Genomic DNA, 18,783 nt, shown 5'->3' with positions numbered 1-18,783 from the left:
ATGGCAAGAACAGCTCAAATAAGCAAAGAGAGGTCAGTCAATCCTGAACATTTCAAGAACTTTGTGCAGTCGTAAAAACCATCAAGCGATATGATGAAACCACAGGAAAGGAAGACCCAGAGTTAGCACTGCTGATAAGTTTAACCAATGGCAAAGTCTCCTTTAATAGATGGCACATGACAGGACACTAGGCGGTTTATTGCTCTCACTGGGGACAGGACCTCAACCACACTTCTCACAGGCAGACAGACAGACAGACAGACAGACAGACAGACAGACAGACAGACAGACAGACAGACAGACAGACAGACAGGCAGGCAGACAGGCAGGCAGGCAGGCAGTCAGGCAGGCAGGCAGACAGTAATGAGCTGGGATTGATTAGTGTAAGCGCTGTTCACTTGTAATTTTCCCTCTGTCAGTGGAGAGGTTGAAACTTTATTTTGCAGAGTGGCAAAATGCACATGTCTTTTTAAGAGGCAGATGACCAATAGTTACAGAGTTGTTGACTTGTAGAATCCACTTCTCCATCCCTGCTGCCAGCATATGCAGCATAAACAAACATGATTTAGACAGGCTAGCTTGAACCCAGACTCTCACTCCCTTATTTGATTGATGTCCTGATTTGTTTTTTTAGCCATCTCTGGCAGGAATAATGAAAGTGTTCTATGCTGAGGAAGGCTATGGGCTTCTAAACAGCCGGGTTGCACTGCTTCATGGCAAGGCTGATTTACCTCGATCTAATCAGCCAGGAAAGAGCTAACTCAAAGTTTGAATGGTCTTAGTTACCGGCGACAATCCAAAACTCCCTAAAATGGGTTTAACAGACGTGCTCTACTCAACAGGACAAATCCTATGAGGATTCTGAAGGAATTCAGAGCCCCCTGTGGGTATATTTGGTTGAAATACAATACCATTCTATCAACCAGTATAAAAACAACAACTCACTGCTACTACTGTATAAACCTTCTCTAGATGCCCTTCTCGGATGACAGTTTGAGGGCTTGGTTCTCGCACCAGTAACCCTCTCTTTCAACCAAGATTAGGTACGTTTACAGTAGGTTTACCAGATCCACAGGATTCTAAAGCAGTTACTTACACCATGATCGATAGTTGTTAGGAATCATACAAATATCCATGTCCATAAAGATGATAAATTAGTGTTGACATACCCTGACTGCTCGACTCTGCTTTTCATCATTCAACTTGAACGTATCAAAAGTTTAATTCATTATCGAAAACCATTGTCTTGTGTTTGGAAAATACAATAACAGTCTTATGCCTATCATACCAAAAAAATACTCAAACAAAGGCATATGGATGTCATGGAAGCTTGAGTCAATGAACAAAAGGAAAAGCATACAGATGTAGGGTCTTAATTTGATCACCCTGTTACAGGAGAACCTTCCTGCAATGCAGAACATTTAAAACATGTAGTGTATTTTAGGTTTCAAAAGGCTTCTGAAGTTTGAAATTTCCACTTAGAAATTTCAGATTTGATTTTCCCTGTATCATCCCTACAAAAATGTCAATTAATTATTTTCCCGTCACGTCAGTGAGCTTAGAGGGAATGCTGCTTGCTGCACACCACGTTTTTACCAAGACAGGGAAACCTTGACCAAGGGTTTACCTTTTGGTCACTATAGCTTCTTAGCATCTCTTTTCTGCAGGTTAAACTGTGAGATGTTTTATTGTTCACAAAGAGATTTGTATTATTGCTCTGTTTGAATAGCTGGGTCTAACTCAGAGCTGGACGTTCTTAGAACTTTCTCTGAACGTTACTAACATTTTCTTGTGGATTTTATTTAATTGTTTTTAAATAACATTCTTACAACGTTGGAACGTTTTCTTAATGTTCTCAGAATAATTTGAGAACCTGACTTTAAATAGAACCATGATTAAGCCTGTAGGAAACGCTATGATGACGTACTGAAATTGCCACATAAATTACCACAGAATAACACATTCTTTAAACTATTTGAGAACATCCCCAATATCAAACCAGTTGGAGAACGTTCATAGAACATTAATAACATTAAAATGAAATGAAACCATGTTTGAACATGTAGGAAACCCTCTGTTAAAGTTATGAAATACTAACTAAATAAAGTTTTTTTGTGAAGTTCCTTAACTGTGCTGAGAATGTTTCAAAGCCAAGCAACTATCCTACACCATTCCCGGAAAGTTGTGGGAAGGTTGTATGTAAAATATCCATAGGATAACCACGCTCTCACCAAGCGCTAAGAAACGTATGGTTCTCAGAACGTTATGTGTTAACTGGGCTTAAACTGAACTGGAGACTGTCTGAGACTGTATAGAGCGCCGTCTGATGATGTAATTTCCTCGAGTGAAGTTGATAATTTCTCCAAGTTGCTTTCCTAGGGTATATATTTACCTTATTTACCCTCTCTCTGTCCAATACAGACTCACAGTTTCCATAAATTGCTGAGCGTGCTCCACTGTCTGAGAATCCTGAGATAGAAGCTTCCTCCGCTAGTGGTCTGCAAAACATAGCTATACATTTCCAACGATATTGACCACAATGAAAGAAACCGCATGTGGTTGCCAAATCTCTGGGACTGACTCCATGGCTTGGTACAGTAGCATGTTGCCTGCTAAGTAAGAATGTGAATGAACTCCACAGAACAGCAGCTAGCCTCTTGGCAATAGAGGGAGAGAGTAAAAGGGAGCACTTCTTATGGCACACCACAAAACTACATCATCAGAAGATGTGAGGTTGACCTGAGTAAGGAATAGCAACATAATGCATACATTGACTCTGGGAAACATAGCGGTGGAAAGACTCATCCTTGGTGTACACCACATACACTTTAATCCCATGACCACAAGTAAATGAGAGAGATGAATGGATGACGGTGCTCTATAAATCAAGCATTTTTTGCTGAAAACATCTGATCTGGTATTTCCTACTGTGTTTTACCACACCAGGTTCATTTTACTGATGATATTACATGCTATATGACTAATATATATAATTAACAGTTAATACATTAGTACAGATTACTTTTTGAACCAGAACCATGTATCTTATCCTGAGAAAACTTTTAGGACACTGCACATCCTTAGAATTGAGTGTTAGCTCTCAGAATGTGTTGAAATCGTGTGGCTTTATTTCTCTCTGGTCTACCTCTTTTGGAGGCTGTCAGTGAACACCACATCAAGGAGAGGAAATAACACATCCACATACACCCTGTGTCTCTCTGCGCTCTGTTGTCCACCCCAGATAACCCAATGATTTGCAGAGTTTCAAGATAGAAAGCAGATGGTCCTAGACGAAAGTATGTCCTGGACGAAGAATGTAACAACTCTCAATCTTTTCTCTATACAGCTCCACATCCTTGTTTCCCCCACCAATGTCAAGCTGAACCTCGACTGCCAAGAGGTGGCGGACAAGGAGATTAAGGAAGCTGGAAACACGTCCACGGACGGCTATCAAGTCCTAGGCAAAATGTCCAAGTCCATTGGTTCCAAGGGGAAAAGTGCAACTGTAAGTGAACTGTCACACAACGTCAAGGCATATGGACCTACTGGACCTAGCAGCCTACAAGCAAGTCAGTTATAGTACCCCTGTGTATCTGAGTGCTGTAATGACAGGAGGAAGTCTTGAAGCGTACTGTCTCCAACATAGTTTACCCCAAGTGGAGTGTGCCTCAGTTATCCTTATCTGATTCTCTGTGGGCTCTCTGTCTGCATGCTCTTAGTTGGTATTTTTGGATGACAAGGAAGTATCAAAGACACATGTAACTAACACTGTTTTACTTTTTTTCCCTTGTTCCACAGTTCCAGCTCCAGATGTTCGATATTGTGTGCACCCTGGGCTGGACGAGCAGAGACAGATGCTGTGACCTTCCATCTATGGTGAGTAAGAGCAGCCTCAGTGGACCTCCGCTGAAGCTTTCCCTAGGTACAGATCTAGGATCAGCTTCCTCTGCCCCAATCCTAACCTTAGCCCATTAGTGGGGGAAATGCAAAATTCATCACAGATCAGTGTCTAGGGACAACTTCACCCTACATCTGGACCTCCCTGGAGGGGAGAGGCGGGCAGTACAACTTAACAGACGCAAAGCAAGCTCTGAGCAGTCTGTTAACATTTTGACCGACCCATCTCCTTAGTTCTCCTGTTGAGCATCTGTGTGTGTGTGTGCAGGCGTGTGTGTTTGTGCACGTTCATATTAGACACATGCTTCAAATGCTTATTGCTTGTCTCATCTTTTAACATTGCAGTAAACAAATGCATACCCATCCCACATCTCTTAAGGACATGCTTACATAATCCTGAACACACGAAGAAGAAATCTGATTTTCTCAATGGCCAACTAGTGTGCAGACAGCGAGCTCAGTACATTCCACTTAATCTATGGAAAAGTGATAGCAGTGAAGCATTGCATGATTAGAACTTGACTCTACCACCCCTATGCAGTTGTCCTATCTAATATATCTAATATGTCAAAGACATCGTTGAATGACAACGTGCCAAGTACATTTCTGGCAGCGAAAAAGGAAAGTCATTCAGTCTATATAGAACAGGGACATTTTATGCCACCTGTTTTTTCTTATTATTCCAACTCTTGGAATTATTCCAACTCTTGGAAGACTCCCATTGGATATTTATGAAGCACATGAATTAGGCCATGCTATAATTGTTTAAATAGCCCAGCTGCAGCTTCAAACGCCTTTTGTCAAGTAGTGTATGTCACTGATTCGCAGTTACCCTGCCCAGTTTCCCCAGAGCCTCGCCATTAGGTGGAGAAGCAACGGCTATCGACTGTAAAGGCATCACAACTATGAACGGCCTTCAACTATACGCACATTAAACAACAAACAGTGCCAAGCTATGAAGACATTGTCAACAACAACTCTTGTTACACGTTTCACGTGATCCTTTTAATGTACTGTACCGCAGGCTCTGGTGTTTTGACCCTGGGTCATATGCCTCAAAGCCCCTGTTCGACCTCGACTTTCTCACTTTAGTCCCACCAGTTGTCCAGGAACCCGCCTCTGTTTCAACAAGTAAAAGCAGCTTTTGTTTCAAGAGCCCCACGATCACTGTTGGTTGGACACCCAGAATGTAAAAACATGTGTGTAGGGCTTTTGGGTAGGGGGTAGGGCTTTTGGGTAGGGGGTAGGGCTTTTGGGTAGGGGGTAGGGCTTTTGGGTAGGGGGTAGGGCTTTTGGGTAGGGGGTAGTGCTTTTGGGTAGGGGGTAGGGCTTTTGGGTAGGGGGTAGGGCTTTTGGGTAGGGGGTAGGGCTTTTGGGTAGGGGGTAGGGCTTTTGGGTAGGGGGTAGGGCTTTTGGGTAGGGGGTAGGGCTTTTGGGTAGGGGGTAGGGCTTTTGGGTAGGGGGTAGTGCTTTTGGGTAGGGGGTAGGGCTTTTGGGTAGGGGGTAGGGCTTTTGGGTAGGGGGTAGGGCTTTTGGGTAGGGGGTAGGGCTTTTGGGTAGGGGGTAGGGCTTTTGGGTAGGGGGTAGGGCTTTTGGGTAGGGGGTAGGGCTTTTCAACAATTGGCTTGCTGGAAGCTCATGATGTCCATTGCCACAGGATCATTGCATGCAACACAGCTGTCTGATTGAGCTGTTCTAGTGAAATATTAGCTGTCAACTAGAGAGCATGTACTTAATCTGTTGTATAGTCTTGACATGTACCGTACTACTGGTACTAATACCATCTAATCATTCCAAATAAGCCATATTATCCTGTAACCTCCTGAGCCTGCCTCTGTTTACATTTACGTTACCATTCAGTCATTTAGCAGATGCTCTTACCCAGAGAAACTTACAGTCATGAAGTCTGTCATTCTGCGTACATGAGACTGGCTGAGTGGATTACCTGCAGCTTAATCAGCATCTCTGCAGACTCACAGAGAACTGGGTCTGTGTTTTTGGCCAACTCCTGTGCCTGTCTGTTTCCTTACCCTATCAGAGAGAGGAGTCCAAGTGCCCGTCCCTCCCCAAATCCTGCACATGCACCTCAGAGAGCACAGGACTCCAGGGACCACAGGGGGCAGTGGTAAGACATCCTCTACAGCTGCATCTCAAACGGCACCCTATTACCATGGCTCTGATAAAATAATGGTGCACTCTGTAGCCAATAGGGTGCTTCTTCGGACTCACACTCCTTCCCTCTCTCTGCTGCAGGCCAGGGGGTTCTAGTGAATTCCTTGATCTGCCGATGGAAAATTATATTTTTTGACACGTTCCTATAAATGTTATGACTGTACAGTTTCACTCTGAAACATATTCATTATGCAGGACTGACTGTACAATTTGGCCTTTATTTGTTTTTAAAAGGGCAAACCAGAAGGAAACTACAGTAGTCTGCATGTTATGACTACGGAGCCCCCAGGGAGAGAGCATCCATCCTGACAGCATCCTGACAGATGTCGCTCTGGGCTTCTAGACACTCCTCTCCCTCACAGTGTTAACTTGACTAATGCTCTTCCTTCCCCAGGGCGCACCTGGGAGCAAAGGTCCCCGGGGGGAAAGAGGGGAGACTGGTCCGGCTGTAAGTACCTCACTAACCTCACCTCTCAGAGTCCCTCTTTAGGGCTGCAGGGTTACATTTGAAAGTCATAACTGACGTCAGTCATAAAGTGGTCAAGATCGTTGACACAGTTTGGAGAATGTGGAATATTGGAGTATCCTTTAAACTGTTTGCAGTATCATGGCTTTGATATGGAAGAAAAACATCTGAATTCACTTATTGGAAATGTGTTTGTCTTCTCGAAACTGAGGCAGGCTCTGTTTGACAGTGCCTGCATTCCACGGTTTCTGGTGCCTTCTTCCACACATTGCAACAGTAGCATTTGACTGCACTACTACTTTTAGTCTGGAGATCTCAATATTAACATACTTTCCAGGTCTAATTGATTCTTATCTCTTGTCTTTGTTTCTCTGATAGGGTCCAATTGGACCGCGTGGAGATACAGGCTTGCCAGGACCTATGGGTCTCCCCGGCCCTCAAGGACGCAGTGGGCTGTCTATTCCAGGAGAAGCTGTGAGTTCAACACTCTACACGCCTACACACACTCCCCTCTCCCCAGCCACTGCCACACACAGCTCGTTTACAAGGGTTAAACGTAAATCCCATGATGACTTCACACACCAAATAGGGATCATTTTGGCCATTTATTATGTAAGGAATTTACAAGCTGGAGTAATTGTGGCAAGGGCCTGTAGAGCCTGCATTCCTCCATGTCTGGGGCTAAACGTGATATCTGGGGCCTTTAAACCAGCCTGTGCATAAATCACCACTGGGATTTCCTTCTCTGAAACACACCCAGACTCAAGAGAAATGTCTCATTAACCCATGGCCTGTTTGGACAATATACTTCCACACATCTCGCACACAACTCTCATCACAGTGTGTTTATCTTGGGTTGCACAAAGACAGATTGACAGATTTTTTTATTATGTGATCCACTGAGTGTGAATGGGTTTCTCCCTTCACTATTTCAGGGCCGACAAGGACCAAAAGGAGAAGCTGGTGATTCTGGGCTACCTGGACAGAAAGTGAGTGCTGCTTTGGCCCGCGGCCCCGGCTGTGTTTTAGAACAGGAAACCAGGGATAATTCACAGATATGCTACTACTCTGGCCTCTCTCCATGTGGCAAGCCATAGACAATATTTCTTATGAAGAGGACTCACAAAGAGACAGTAACTAACAACAGGTTGAGATTCCCCAATTTGGATTTATTCTCTGTTAAGTGAGTGGAAAACCATTCAGCCTGATCAACCATTTCTGTTAAACAAAGGTCGTTCTAGTCAGGCCGTCTACATTAGGCCTTCTTCCTTGTGTCAGTTGTTGTACTGCAGTGCCTCCCTCCTTGTGTCAGTTGTTGTACTACAGTGCCTCCCTCCTTGTGTCAGTTGTGGTACTGCAGTGTCCTCCCTCCTTGTGTCAGTTGTTGTACTGCAGTGCCTCCCTCCTGTGTCAGTTGTTGTACTACAGTGCCTCCCTCCTTGTGTCAGTTGTGGTACTGCAGTGCCTCCCTCCTTGTGTCAGTGGTGGTACTGCGGTGCCTCCCTCCTTGTGTCAGTTGTTGTACTATGGTGCCTTCCTTCTTGTGTCAGTTGTTGTACTGCAGTGCCTCCCTCCTTGTGTCAGTTGTTGTACTATGGTGCCTTCCTTCTTGTGTCAGTTGTTGTACTGCAGTGCCTCCCTCCTTGTGTCAGTTGTTGTACTATGGTGCATAGAAAGCTGATGAGGTGATAAAAAAAATTATGAATGAAAAATCCGGTTTCCTGGAGCCTATGTTTTGTAACGTACCAACCGTCTATGATAGATGGCATAGCTACACAGAACATCATGGTAAATTACCTTCTGCTTACATAACGAAGCTGGCTCTTCTATTTAATCAACATTGACAACATTCAATGATTTCCAGGCTTAGCTTGTGACCTTTTACACAACAACAATGCACTTCCATGTGTCCTCAGACGTCTGCATTTTAGAGATCCTTTGAGATGGTCTTCATTAGACCGACAGCACCACAAATAAATAGAAGCTCCAGTACTCATACATAAAATGGCATCTTTGTACTTCTAGAAATAGCCTACTTCTTTTATTTATAGATTAAAGAAAAGAAAAGAGAAGCCCCTTTTGTGACTGAAAGATGTCTCCTAGAAAGCTCAGAGTATTTCTATGCTGAGTTCATTCTGATTTAGGAAACAAGCCCCCACCCTTCCCATATAAAATAAAATAAAGTAAACCTCTGTTCGGAATTAATGCAGCTGTGTTTATGCCACAAGACACTGGAGAATGAATTACCCAGTGTAAGATAATTATTGATTCCAAGTTAAAAGCCTTGGTAAACCCATCCCCAAAGTGATTGTGGGTAGTGTTTGCAGGTGACCATGCTAGAACAGATGCTGTGGCAATATGCATTTAATGACTTGCAGAGTACGCAACCCTGTTTTATAATGGCCAATAAAATGGATCTGGAATATATTATGTTCCCTGTAAATCTAATGCCAAAGCATCAAAGGCGAGAGAGGATTGACAATAAAAAAGTGAGCAGGGTTTTTGAGCAAACGAGAAATAAAAGGGAGATTTACTGTCTGACACACGGAAAACTGGTGGTGAAACAAACTGGTTTGAGTTGGTTGGTCAAAGGAACGTGACCTGTGTTAATGTGGGCTGTGAGGGGGAAAACATATCCAGCTCTGAAGTGGGTTATGTTTCTGTCTTTTTCCCCCAGGGTCCACCTGGGGTAGCTGGGACCATCGGCCCAATTGGACCTGCTGGACCTAGGGTGAGTCTATAGGCCATTGTCTAATGATCACACAATGTCTAGGCCTAGGGTTTAATGTGCTTGATCCTGTCATCTCAATAACTTGTTTAACTCTATTGTCTGTGTGTTGCAAATGCAGGGACCCCAAGGAAAGGAGGGGCAGGCCGGATCCAGAGGCCCAACAGGACCAATGGTATGTTCAGACAAAATGCAGTCAGAGAGAGAAAGGAATCTATGTACTGTATATCATGTCACTGTCAAGCTCAGACTCTCCGAAACTATAGTAAAGACAGACCATAAGTCTCTTGAATGTAATCTGATTGGTTGTTTTGTTTGTGTCACTGTATCTGATTGGTTCCTTTGTTTGCGTCACTGTATCTGATTGGTTCCTTTATTTGTGTTGCTGTATCTGATGGGTTTCCTTTGTTTGTGTCACCATATCTGATTGGTTCCTTTATTTGTGTTGCTGTATCTGATGGGTTTCCTTTGTTTGTGTCACCATATCTGATTGGTTCCTTTGTTTGCTACTGTATTGACTGATTGATTGATTTTATCTGCCAGTAAAAACATTTTTAAAACATACACACAGTACATACATTTTTAAAACATACACACAGTACATACATTTTTAAAACATACACACAGTACATACATTTTTTTACTTTCCATTGTGTTCCCTTAAAGTGCATGGTGTAATACATGTATCAGATTGGTGATTTTGTGCCTGTCACTGTTCAGGGACCTCCCGGATCTCCTGGAATGCCTGGTGCTTCAGGAAAACCAGGAAAGTCTGGTGACAGAGGTGTTTCGGTAAGCATATATCAAATTATACCAAATTTTATAATCCAGTTCTCCATGTTATGCAAACCACAGAAAGGCAAAGTTATTGCATCATACAGTGAAATGTAAGGGCCTTGTATTCTTCCGTTAATTCAGGGAGCCAATGGTATGAAAGGGGACAGAGGAGAGAGAGTGAGTATCATCCCCAAGGGTCTATCTTCAAGTTTTTAACCTCAGTTAATCTCAGTAAGTCATGTATATTCATCACCAAGCCTTCCTCCTTGTTTGCTTCTAGGGTGACTTTGCTCCTCAGAACATGATGCGATCCATAGCCAGACAAGTGTGCGAGCAGATAGTTAGCGGTGAGTGGGACTTTTTTTAGCACTACATTCAGAAGGAGTTCTGCCACTACAGTGAAATCAAAGTCGTAACAGAGTCTGCATTTCATTAAATGTCTGAAATCAAATCCTAACAGAGTCTGCATTTCATTAAATGTCTGTTACCTTTTCAATGTCGACTTTTAGGACAAATGAGTCGAGTCAATTCAATGCTGAACCAGATTCCCAGCGGTTACCGTAGCAGCAACAACCCAGGTCCCCCCGGATCCCCAGGGCCCAGCGGTAACCAGGGTCCCCGTGGAGAGCCCGGACAGACAGGCAGGAACGGATTCCCAGGAAGTCCTGGACAACCTGGCCCACAAGGAGAGAGAGGTACGTTGTCCCGCATGCCCATTGCTGTCAGGAGCCCAAGAATTCCCCTATGTTGACTAATAAAGCTGTTTGTCAATAGGCCTCTATGTTGACTAATAAAGCTGTTTGTCAATAGGCCTCAATGTTGACTAATAAAGCTGTTTGTCAATAGGCCTCTATGTTGACTAATAAAGCTGTTTGTCAATAGGCCTCTATGTTGACTAATAAAGCTGTTTGTCAATAGGCCTCTATGTTGACTAATAAAGCTGTTTGTCAATAGGTCTATATGTTGACAAGTATTTTTTTTGTCAATAGGTCTATATGTTGACTAATACATTTTATTTTGTCAAGAGGTCTAGCTCCAGAGGGTCAAACTCTATTCCTAGAAGGCTGTGTGCCTGCTGGTTTTTGCTCCTCCCTTGTAGTTAGGAACTCCTCACCTGGTTGTCTAGGTCTTAAGTGGACACACATTGAAGGGAAATAACACATTGAAGGAAATATCAAAGGAAAAAACAAAACCAGCAGACACAGAGCCCTCCACCGCTGACCGAGCTGTTCAATATCAGTAGGCCTAACTAGAGTGTCTTGCTGTGTGGAATCAGAAGATAATCAATCATATCACAGTTGGAACAAAGACTGGACATTTTTCCATAGACGAGCCATTTTGTCTTACTACTGTCTTAGCAATGGAATGAAGCCTTCAGGGACTTTTCACAACATATTCCATTCGTCTCAGTAGTTCTGTCTGTATTTCTGTGTGTCTGTCTCAGACTGTTTTCAGTGGCTTGGGAAATGTCCATCTATTTTTCCCCCTGCAAGCTTTATTAATATTTATCTTCCTGTGTGGTCATAATGGTTTCATTAGGCTTTTCTCTTTGAGTGTGTCCTTGTCTTTGTCTGCTGTCAGTGATTCTGGTTGTTTGTTTCTCAGGCCCGGCAGGAGAGAAAGGTGATCAAGGAACACCAGGAGTCGGACAGAGAGGACAAAGAGGACCACCTGGTTAGTTTCACAACATTTCCGCTCCAGGTCCACAACTATCCATTCCTCCTTTGTCCTGTATAGCATCGTATCTGAGTCTTAATAGCAACACCCATCTCCTTCCATGAGGGGGCTCATTCAGCAAACGTAATCTCTCCACGTGAATCTCATGGCATCATATTCTTTTGTTTGAATCTGGGGAAATCAATCATTACTTTACTTTAGCTACAGTAATGGGAGTCATTTCTCACCACATCTCTCATTGTAAGCTGGGTGTGTCACTGTGAATTGAACCATTCCTCCCAGTTAAAATGTGCCTTGCAGTAACTACAGGCTACAGATCAGCTCAGAGGTGTTGCCTGAAGCTGTGCTGGGCCAGCTGTGCTTAATAAATTATCAACGCTGCTGTCCAGTGTTTTCCCAGTTAAACACTCTGCATTCTAGGGGATTTATGTTGCCTTTGTGTGTGAGGTGCTCGTATGCACAGATGTTGAAATAAATTCTCTGTTCACACTGGGGTAAACATTAATTACCGCACCTGAAGATAGGACCCATCCGAACTCTATGACACCTCATGGTTGGAAAACTGCCTAATTACCGCACCTGAAGATAGGACCCATCCGAACTCTATGACACCTCATGGTTGGAAAACTGCCTAATTACCGCACCTGAAGATAGGACCCATCCGAACTCTATGACACCTCATGGTTGGAAAACTGCCTAATTACCGCACCTGAAGATAGGACCCATCCGAACTCTATGACACCTCATGGTTGGAAAACTGCCTAATTACCGCACCTGAAGATAGGACCCATCCGAACTCTATGACACCTCATGGTTGGAAAACTGCCTAATTACCGCACCTGAAGATAGGACCCATCCGAACTCTATGACACCTCATGGTTGGAAAACTGCCTAATTACCGCACCTGAAGATAAAACCCATCCGAACTCTATGACACCTCATGGTTGGAAAACTGCCTAATTACCGCACCTGAAGATAGGACCCATCCGAACTCTATGACACCTCATGGTTAGAAAACTGCCTAATTACCGCACCTGAAGATAGGACCCATCCGAACTCTATGACACCTCATGGTTGGAAAACTGCCTAATTACCGCACCTGAAGATAGGACCCATCCGAACTCTATGACACCTCATGGTTGGAAAACTGCCTAATTACCGCACCTGAAGATAGGACCCATCTGAACTCTATGACACCTCATGGTTGGAAAACTGCCTAATTACCGCACCTGAAGATAGGACCCATCCGAACTCTATGACACCTCATGGTTGGAAAACTGCCTAATTACCACACCTGAAGATAGGACCCATCCGAACTCTATGACACCTCATGGTTGGAAAACTGCCTAATTACCGCACCTGAAGATAGGACCCATCCGAACTCTATGACACCTCATGGTTGGAAAACTGCCTAATTACCGCACCTGAAGATAGGACCCATCCAAACTCTATGACACCTCATGGTTGGAAAACTGCCTAATTACCGCACCTGAAGATAGGACCCATCCGAACTCTATGACACCTCATGGTTGGAAAACTGCCTAATTACCGCACCTGAAGATAGGACCCATCCGAACTCTATGACACCTCATGGTTGGAAAACTGCCTAATTACCGCACCTGAAGATAGGACCCATCCGAACTCTATGACACCTCATGGTTGGAAAACTGCCTAATTACCGCACCTGAAGATAGGACCCATCCGAACTCTATGACACCTCATGGTTGGAAAACTGCCTAATTACCGCACCTGAAGATAGGACCCATCCGAACTCTATGACACCTCATGATTGGAAAACTGCCTAATTACCGCACCTGAAGATAGGACCCATCCGAACTCTATGACACCTCATGGTTGGAAAACTGCCTAATTACCGCACCTGAAGATAGGACCCATCCGAACTCTATGACACCTCATGGTTGGAAAACTGCCTAATTACCGCACCTGAAGATAGGACCCATCCGAACTCTATGACACCTCATGGTTGGAAAACTGCCTAATTACCGCACCTGAAGATAGGACCCATCCGAACTCTATGACACCTCATGGTTGGAAAACTGCCTAATTACCGCACCTGAAGATAGGACCCATCTGAACTCTATGACACCTCATGGTTGGAAAACTGCCTAATTACCGCACCTGAAGATAGGACCCATCCGAACTCTATGACACCTCATGGTTGGAAAACTGCCCGTTCAGAGGGAAAGCATTGGGGAAGCAGTTACAGTTGCAAATGTGAAAACCAAAAGAGTGAGAGAGGTTTATGTGTGTGACTTATCTGTACCAAACAGATACATGACATCAAACTGTCTGGATATAGTCACCTGAGTTGATTTCAGAATCCGTTCAAATGGCTTGAGCAGTACCACAGTCATTACACACGGTTACTGATATGCCCAGTGTGCTGACAGAGGTCACCGTTTGTGAAACCAAGGATTCCCTTTGGTTTAACCCTGTAATGCAGAATCATTAGATTCCAGACAAACTGCCTACCAAGACATCCAACAATAACATGAGCTCATCCTGCCAGGGGCTGTAGAGTAACAATACAGGTGTAGCTAATACAGCCATCCAGTCTTCCACTTCCATACAGCACGTTTAACTATAAAGCACTGGGCTTCCAGAAGCCTGGTCTTCAACAAGAGGAGCTTGGAGAAAAAACATGCAATTTACTTAAGGTCTACAAGGTCAAGACTTGTGGAAAGTGGTCTTGAATCGGGGGAAAAGGAATTTCCCAGATTACTGGGGAAGCTAGCTGATGGTGAGTGATTGTTCATGGGCTAATCAGATGGACATGCTGAGGTCTTCTTGTGGCCTCATTCACAACACATGTTTAAAGGACTTGGAGGAGCATGAATGAAAGGCTGAAGGAGTTAAGGTGAAAATTCCAAGCTTAGGCTTTTATAAACGTCTAGACGAAGCAGAGGAAGGAAAAAGGTTCAACGAAGAAATCCAGGTTTTTTCTTCAGCTTCAGTTTGTCCTTTTTTTAAATTGAATGTTCCAAGCTGTTGTGGCAGAAACAGTTACTACTCTTATAGTTCCTACTGATGTCACAGGGTGACGACACTCAGATGGGTTCTGATTGGTTGGTTGTGATTTTCTTTCTTTCAGGCCCAGCAGGCGAGACACGGACCGGCCCTCCAGGCCCTGCAGGCTCCACCGGGCCTCGCGGTCCTCCTGGGCGCCAAGGGTTCGCAGGTATTAGGGGCCAACCTGGCACTCCTGGCTACTGTGACTCTTCCCAGTGTGTCGGCATTCCTTACAATGGACAAGGATACCGAGGTATGTAAACTGGAAAGGTAGATGGCATGACATCCTCAATGATTGCATGAAGCCGCAGCATGAAACATGAGTTACAAGCATGAGAAGTTACTACATAGTTACTACATAGTTGCTTCATAGTTGCTTCATAGTTACTACATAGTTGCTTCATAGTTGCTTCATAGTTGCTTCATAGTTACTACATAGTTGCTTCATAGTTGCTACAAAATATAAGTACAGTACAGACTGATGACAAATGGATATATTCCAGAAACGACTATATATAAATTGTGATAATTGATTTGTTAACATTAGGAGAGAAAGTAAATATTCCCATACCAACTGAAGACTAACACCCTGTTTGACCTTATTTCAGGTTCACCATAGTAAACTTTCTAAATCGCCTGTGCTGCTTTCACTTTGAATTCCTGAAAAAATTCCTCTTACTGAGATACTTGCTCACGCGCTCTAGAGCTGTTTGAGGATAACCACCAAAGGATAACATTAACAAACCATGTTGAGAAAGACAAGAACAACAACGTGGACTGGTACTAACAACATTGTAGAGCAACTAGAACAAACAAGCATCGGTGATGGCAACAACGTAGTGGTCTGTTTGCATCTTGAAGCCAAAGAACGAACAGAGAAACCTATCGGGTGGAGGACCATACACAAACAAACAAACAAACACAACAAAAAACACTAACCAGGTTGTATTTTGTAACAGAGAGAATCAACAACTTCAACAATATTAATATTGTTACTCTTGAGGTGTTATCTGTAAATAAACTAAATGATGTTTGATGTTTCTGTAGCCTACACACACACACACACCGACTGCTCAGGCTCATATTGTACCACGTCCCCACAAGTGATGTTTCTGTAGCCTACACACACACACACACACACACACCGACTGCTCAGGCTCATATTGTACCACGTCCCATGGGTGATGTTTCTGTAGCCTACACACACACACCGACACACACACACCACACACCGACTGCTCAGGCTCATATTGTACCACGTCCCCACAAGTGATGTTTCTGTAGCCTACACACACACACACACCACACCGACTGCTCAGGCTCATATTGTACCACGTCCCCACGGGTGATGTTTCTGTAGCCTACACACACACACCGACTGCTCAGGCTCATATTGTACCACGTCCCCATGGGTGATGTTTCTGTAGCCTACACACACACACACACACACCACACACACACACACACCGACTGCTCAGGCTCATATTGTACCACGTCCCCACAGGTGATGTTTCTGTAGCCTACACACACACACACACACACACACACACACACACACACACACACACACCGACTGCTCAGGCTCATATTGTACCACGTCCCCACAAGTGATGTTTCTGTAGCCTACACACACACACACACACACACCGACTGCTCAGGCTCATATTGTACCACGTCCCCACGGGTGATGTTTCTGTAGCCTACACACACACACACACACACACACACACACACACACCGACTGCTCAGGCTCATATTGTACCACGTCCCCACGGGTGATATTTCTGTAGCCTATAACACACACACACACACACCGACTGCTCAGGCTCATATTGTACCACGTCCCCACGGGTGATATTTCTGTAGCCTACACACACACACACACACACACACCGACTGCTCAGGCTCATATTGTAACACGTCCCCACGGGTGATGTTTCTGTAGCCTACACACACACACAACACCGACTGCTCAGGCTCATATTGTACCATGTTCCCCTGGAGGTAGTGTTTCTCTCTACGTACACAGTAAGAGCATTCTAAGAATCGTCATTCATACATTTTCTGGTTCTCATTTCTTTATTTTGCTGTAGTATTAATGGATATTCTACCACTACCAGCTGGTTACCTCTGTTATGTTATGAGGAATAACATCACAAAATGTATGATTAGGCTGGTGCTAGAATGACATAATTTTTGATATTTTGTAAATGAATGAGCTGCAGAAAATGGCAATGATGATTCTGTTAAATGACTGAACCCACCCACAACCACTCAAGCTGGACTAACATGGAAATGCTAACATCACACAGATTTAGAAAATGCACTGAATTGTTTACAAACCCTTTCTATCAGTGCCCTTCAAAATCACAACCTATCTGTATATGGCCACACCCACTCAATTGTGTCATTTCACCAGTATACTGCATGTCCAAGCCTGAAAATAAAACATACTGTAACACAACAGTTTGTGCATGTTGAGACATACTCTGCAAATGACACTCATGTTCAATCGGCATAAAACACTATTTCCAACCAGAGCCATATTCACCTGAGCCTGAAACCTACGTAGTCCCAACACCTGAAGAAGAAGATGACTCACAAAACGTGCGTTGAGAGAGGTCACTATCAAGAAAGGAATCCAAAAGGATAGCGTCATAAAATAGGTTCTTTTTTGTTCTTCTTGTGTTTGTTTTTGTTTTGTTCACATATGGTGTCATTAAGGGCTATGCACATTTCACTAAAAAGAGGTTTGATACCTCATCTATTTTTGGAAGTACCTTAAATCATATGTGAATTTAGAAACAAAAACAAAATCCTATACATTTTTCCATGACAATCTGTGAGCTTGCTGTTTTTTCCTATTGTATCTTTTGCTTGTAACATATCTGCATGAAGTGTTCATCGAATTGCAGTGTTGGACAATGAAAATGTTTGTTCACACAGTGTTGGGCATCCAATGAAAAACACTTCTCTTTCCAATCACGGTTCATTCAAAATGTCTGATTATCAAATTATGTTTTATTCCTATTTTATACTTTTGCTCTCTTTTTCACTTGAAAGATGGCCATCTGTTCACCATCTACCTAAAGTTTTCATCTTCAGTACTGCAGTTTAACATGGCTTCCATTTTGTATCTTTAGACTAAATGTTTATCAGTTTTCTTATATCAAATCACAGCTGATTTTACCAAAGGTTGCATGTCTGTGGTGTATATTTAGTATGTTTTTTAATCAGAATATAGTTGTTATCATTGTTGTTTTATTAATATCGAATGCAGTTGGAATTTGTGTGCAAGACTATGAATATGGTATTGCTGCTTCATGTTTTAACTTCAAATTGTGAATTCCACAGCCTTATTTTCTTATTTATTTCTGAAACAGAAGAGGCATTTTTCAATAAAACTACTGAAAATGTGCTCTCGTGTCAATCATTATTCCACTGCAGCTTAATATAGGATTTGGAAATGGATTGTTTTTCAGGGGTATGATTTAACACATTCACAACAATCAAATCAAGAAAGAAGCCACTGCTCCAAAACTTCCATAAAAAAGACAGACTACGGTTTGCAACTGCACATGGGGACAAAGATCGTACTTTTTGGAGAAATGTCCACTGGTCTGATGAAACAAAAATAAAACTGTTTGGCCATAATGACAATTGTTATGTTTGGAGGAAAAAGGGGGAGGGCTTGCAAGCCGGAGAACACCATCCCAACAGTGAAGCACGGGGGTGGTGTAACCAATGTGAAATGGCTAGCTATTTAGCGGTGGTGCACGCTAATAGCGTTTCAGTCGGTGACGTCACTCGCTCAGAGACCTTGAAGTAGTTGTTCCCCTTGCTCTGCAAGGGCCGCTGCTTTTGTGGAACGATGGGTAACGATGCTTCGTGGGTGTCAGTTGTTGATGTGTGCAGAGGGTCCCTGGTTCGAGCCCAGGTAGGGGTGAGGAGAGGGATGGAAGCTATACCGTTACAGTGGCAGCATCATGTTGTGGGGGTGCTTTGCTGCAGGAGGGACTGGTGCACTTCACAAAAT

At 43.5% G+C, this 18,783-nt stretch overlaps 1 protein-coding gene across 5 annotated transcripts in view; it reads left to right on the top strand.

The window, feature by feature from the left end:
- col12a1b (collagen, type XII, alpha 1b) overlaps positions 1-18,165 on the top strand; it is a 96,516-nt gene extending 78,351 nt beyond the window's left edge. For 4 of the 5 annotated variants that reach the window (XM_031837005.1, XM_031837007.1, XM_031837004.1 and 1 more), the window contains 15 exons: positions 3,347-3,505; positions 3,799-3,876; positions 5,936-6,022; positions 6,464-6,517; positions 6,914-7,009; positions 7,471-7,524; positions 9,213-9,266; positions 9,385-9,438; positions 9,984-10,055; positions 10,182-10,217; positions 10,321-10,387; positions 10,550-10,735; positions 11,646-11,714; positions 14,830-15,000; positions 17,287-18,165. In XM_031837005.1, the coding sequence (XP_031692865.1) occupies positions 3,347-3,505; positions 3,799-3,876; positions 5,936-6,022; positions 6,464-6,517; positions 6,914-7,009; positions 7,471-7,524; positions 9,213-9,266; positions 9,385-9,438; positions 9,984-10,055; positions 10,182-10,217; positions 10,321-10,387; positions 10,550-10,735; positions 11,646-11,714; positions 14,830-15,000; positions 17,287-17,363 (1,314 nt within the window). In that variant the 3' untranslated portion in view covers positions 17,364-18,165. Of the gene's footprint in view, positions 1-3,346; positions 3,506-3,798; positions 3,877-5,935; positions 6,023-6,463; positions 6,518-6,913; positions 7,010-7,470; positions 7,525-9,212; positions 9,267-9,384; positions 9,439-9,983; positions 10,056-10,181; positions 10,218-10,320; positions 10,388-10,549; positions 10,736-11,645; positions 11,715-14,829; positions 15,001-15,355; positions 15,784-17,286 lie in introns of those variants that run through there. The other variant, XM_031837006.1, reaches the window with a different exon arrangement.
- The last annotated feature ends 618 nt before the right edge of the window (positions 18,166-18,783 follow it).

Source organism: Oncorhynchus kisutch, linkage group LG12 (assembly GCF_002021735.2).
Source record: "Oncorhynchus kisutch isolate 150728-3 linkage group LG12, Okis_V2, whole genome shotgun sequence".
Taxonomy (NCBI): domain Eukaryota; kingdom Metazoa; phylum Chordata; class Actinopteri; order Salmoniformes; family Salmonidae; genus Oncorhynchus; species Oncorhynchus kisutch.
This window is presented reverse-complemented; position numbering and strand designations above follow the sequence as displayed.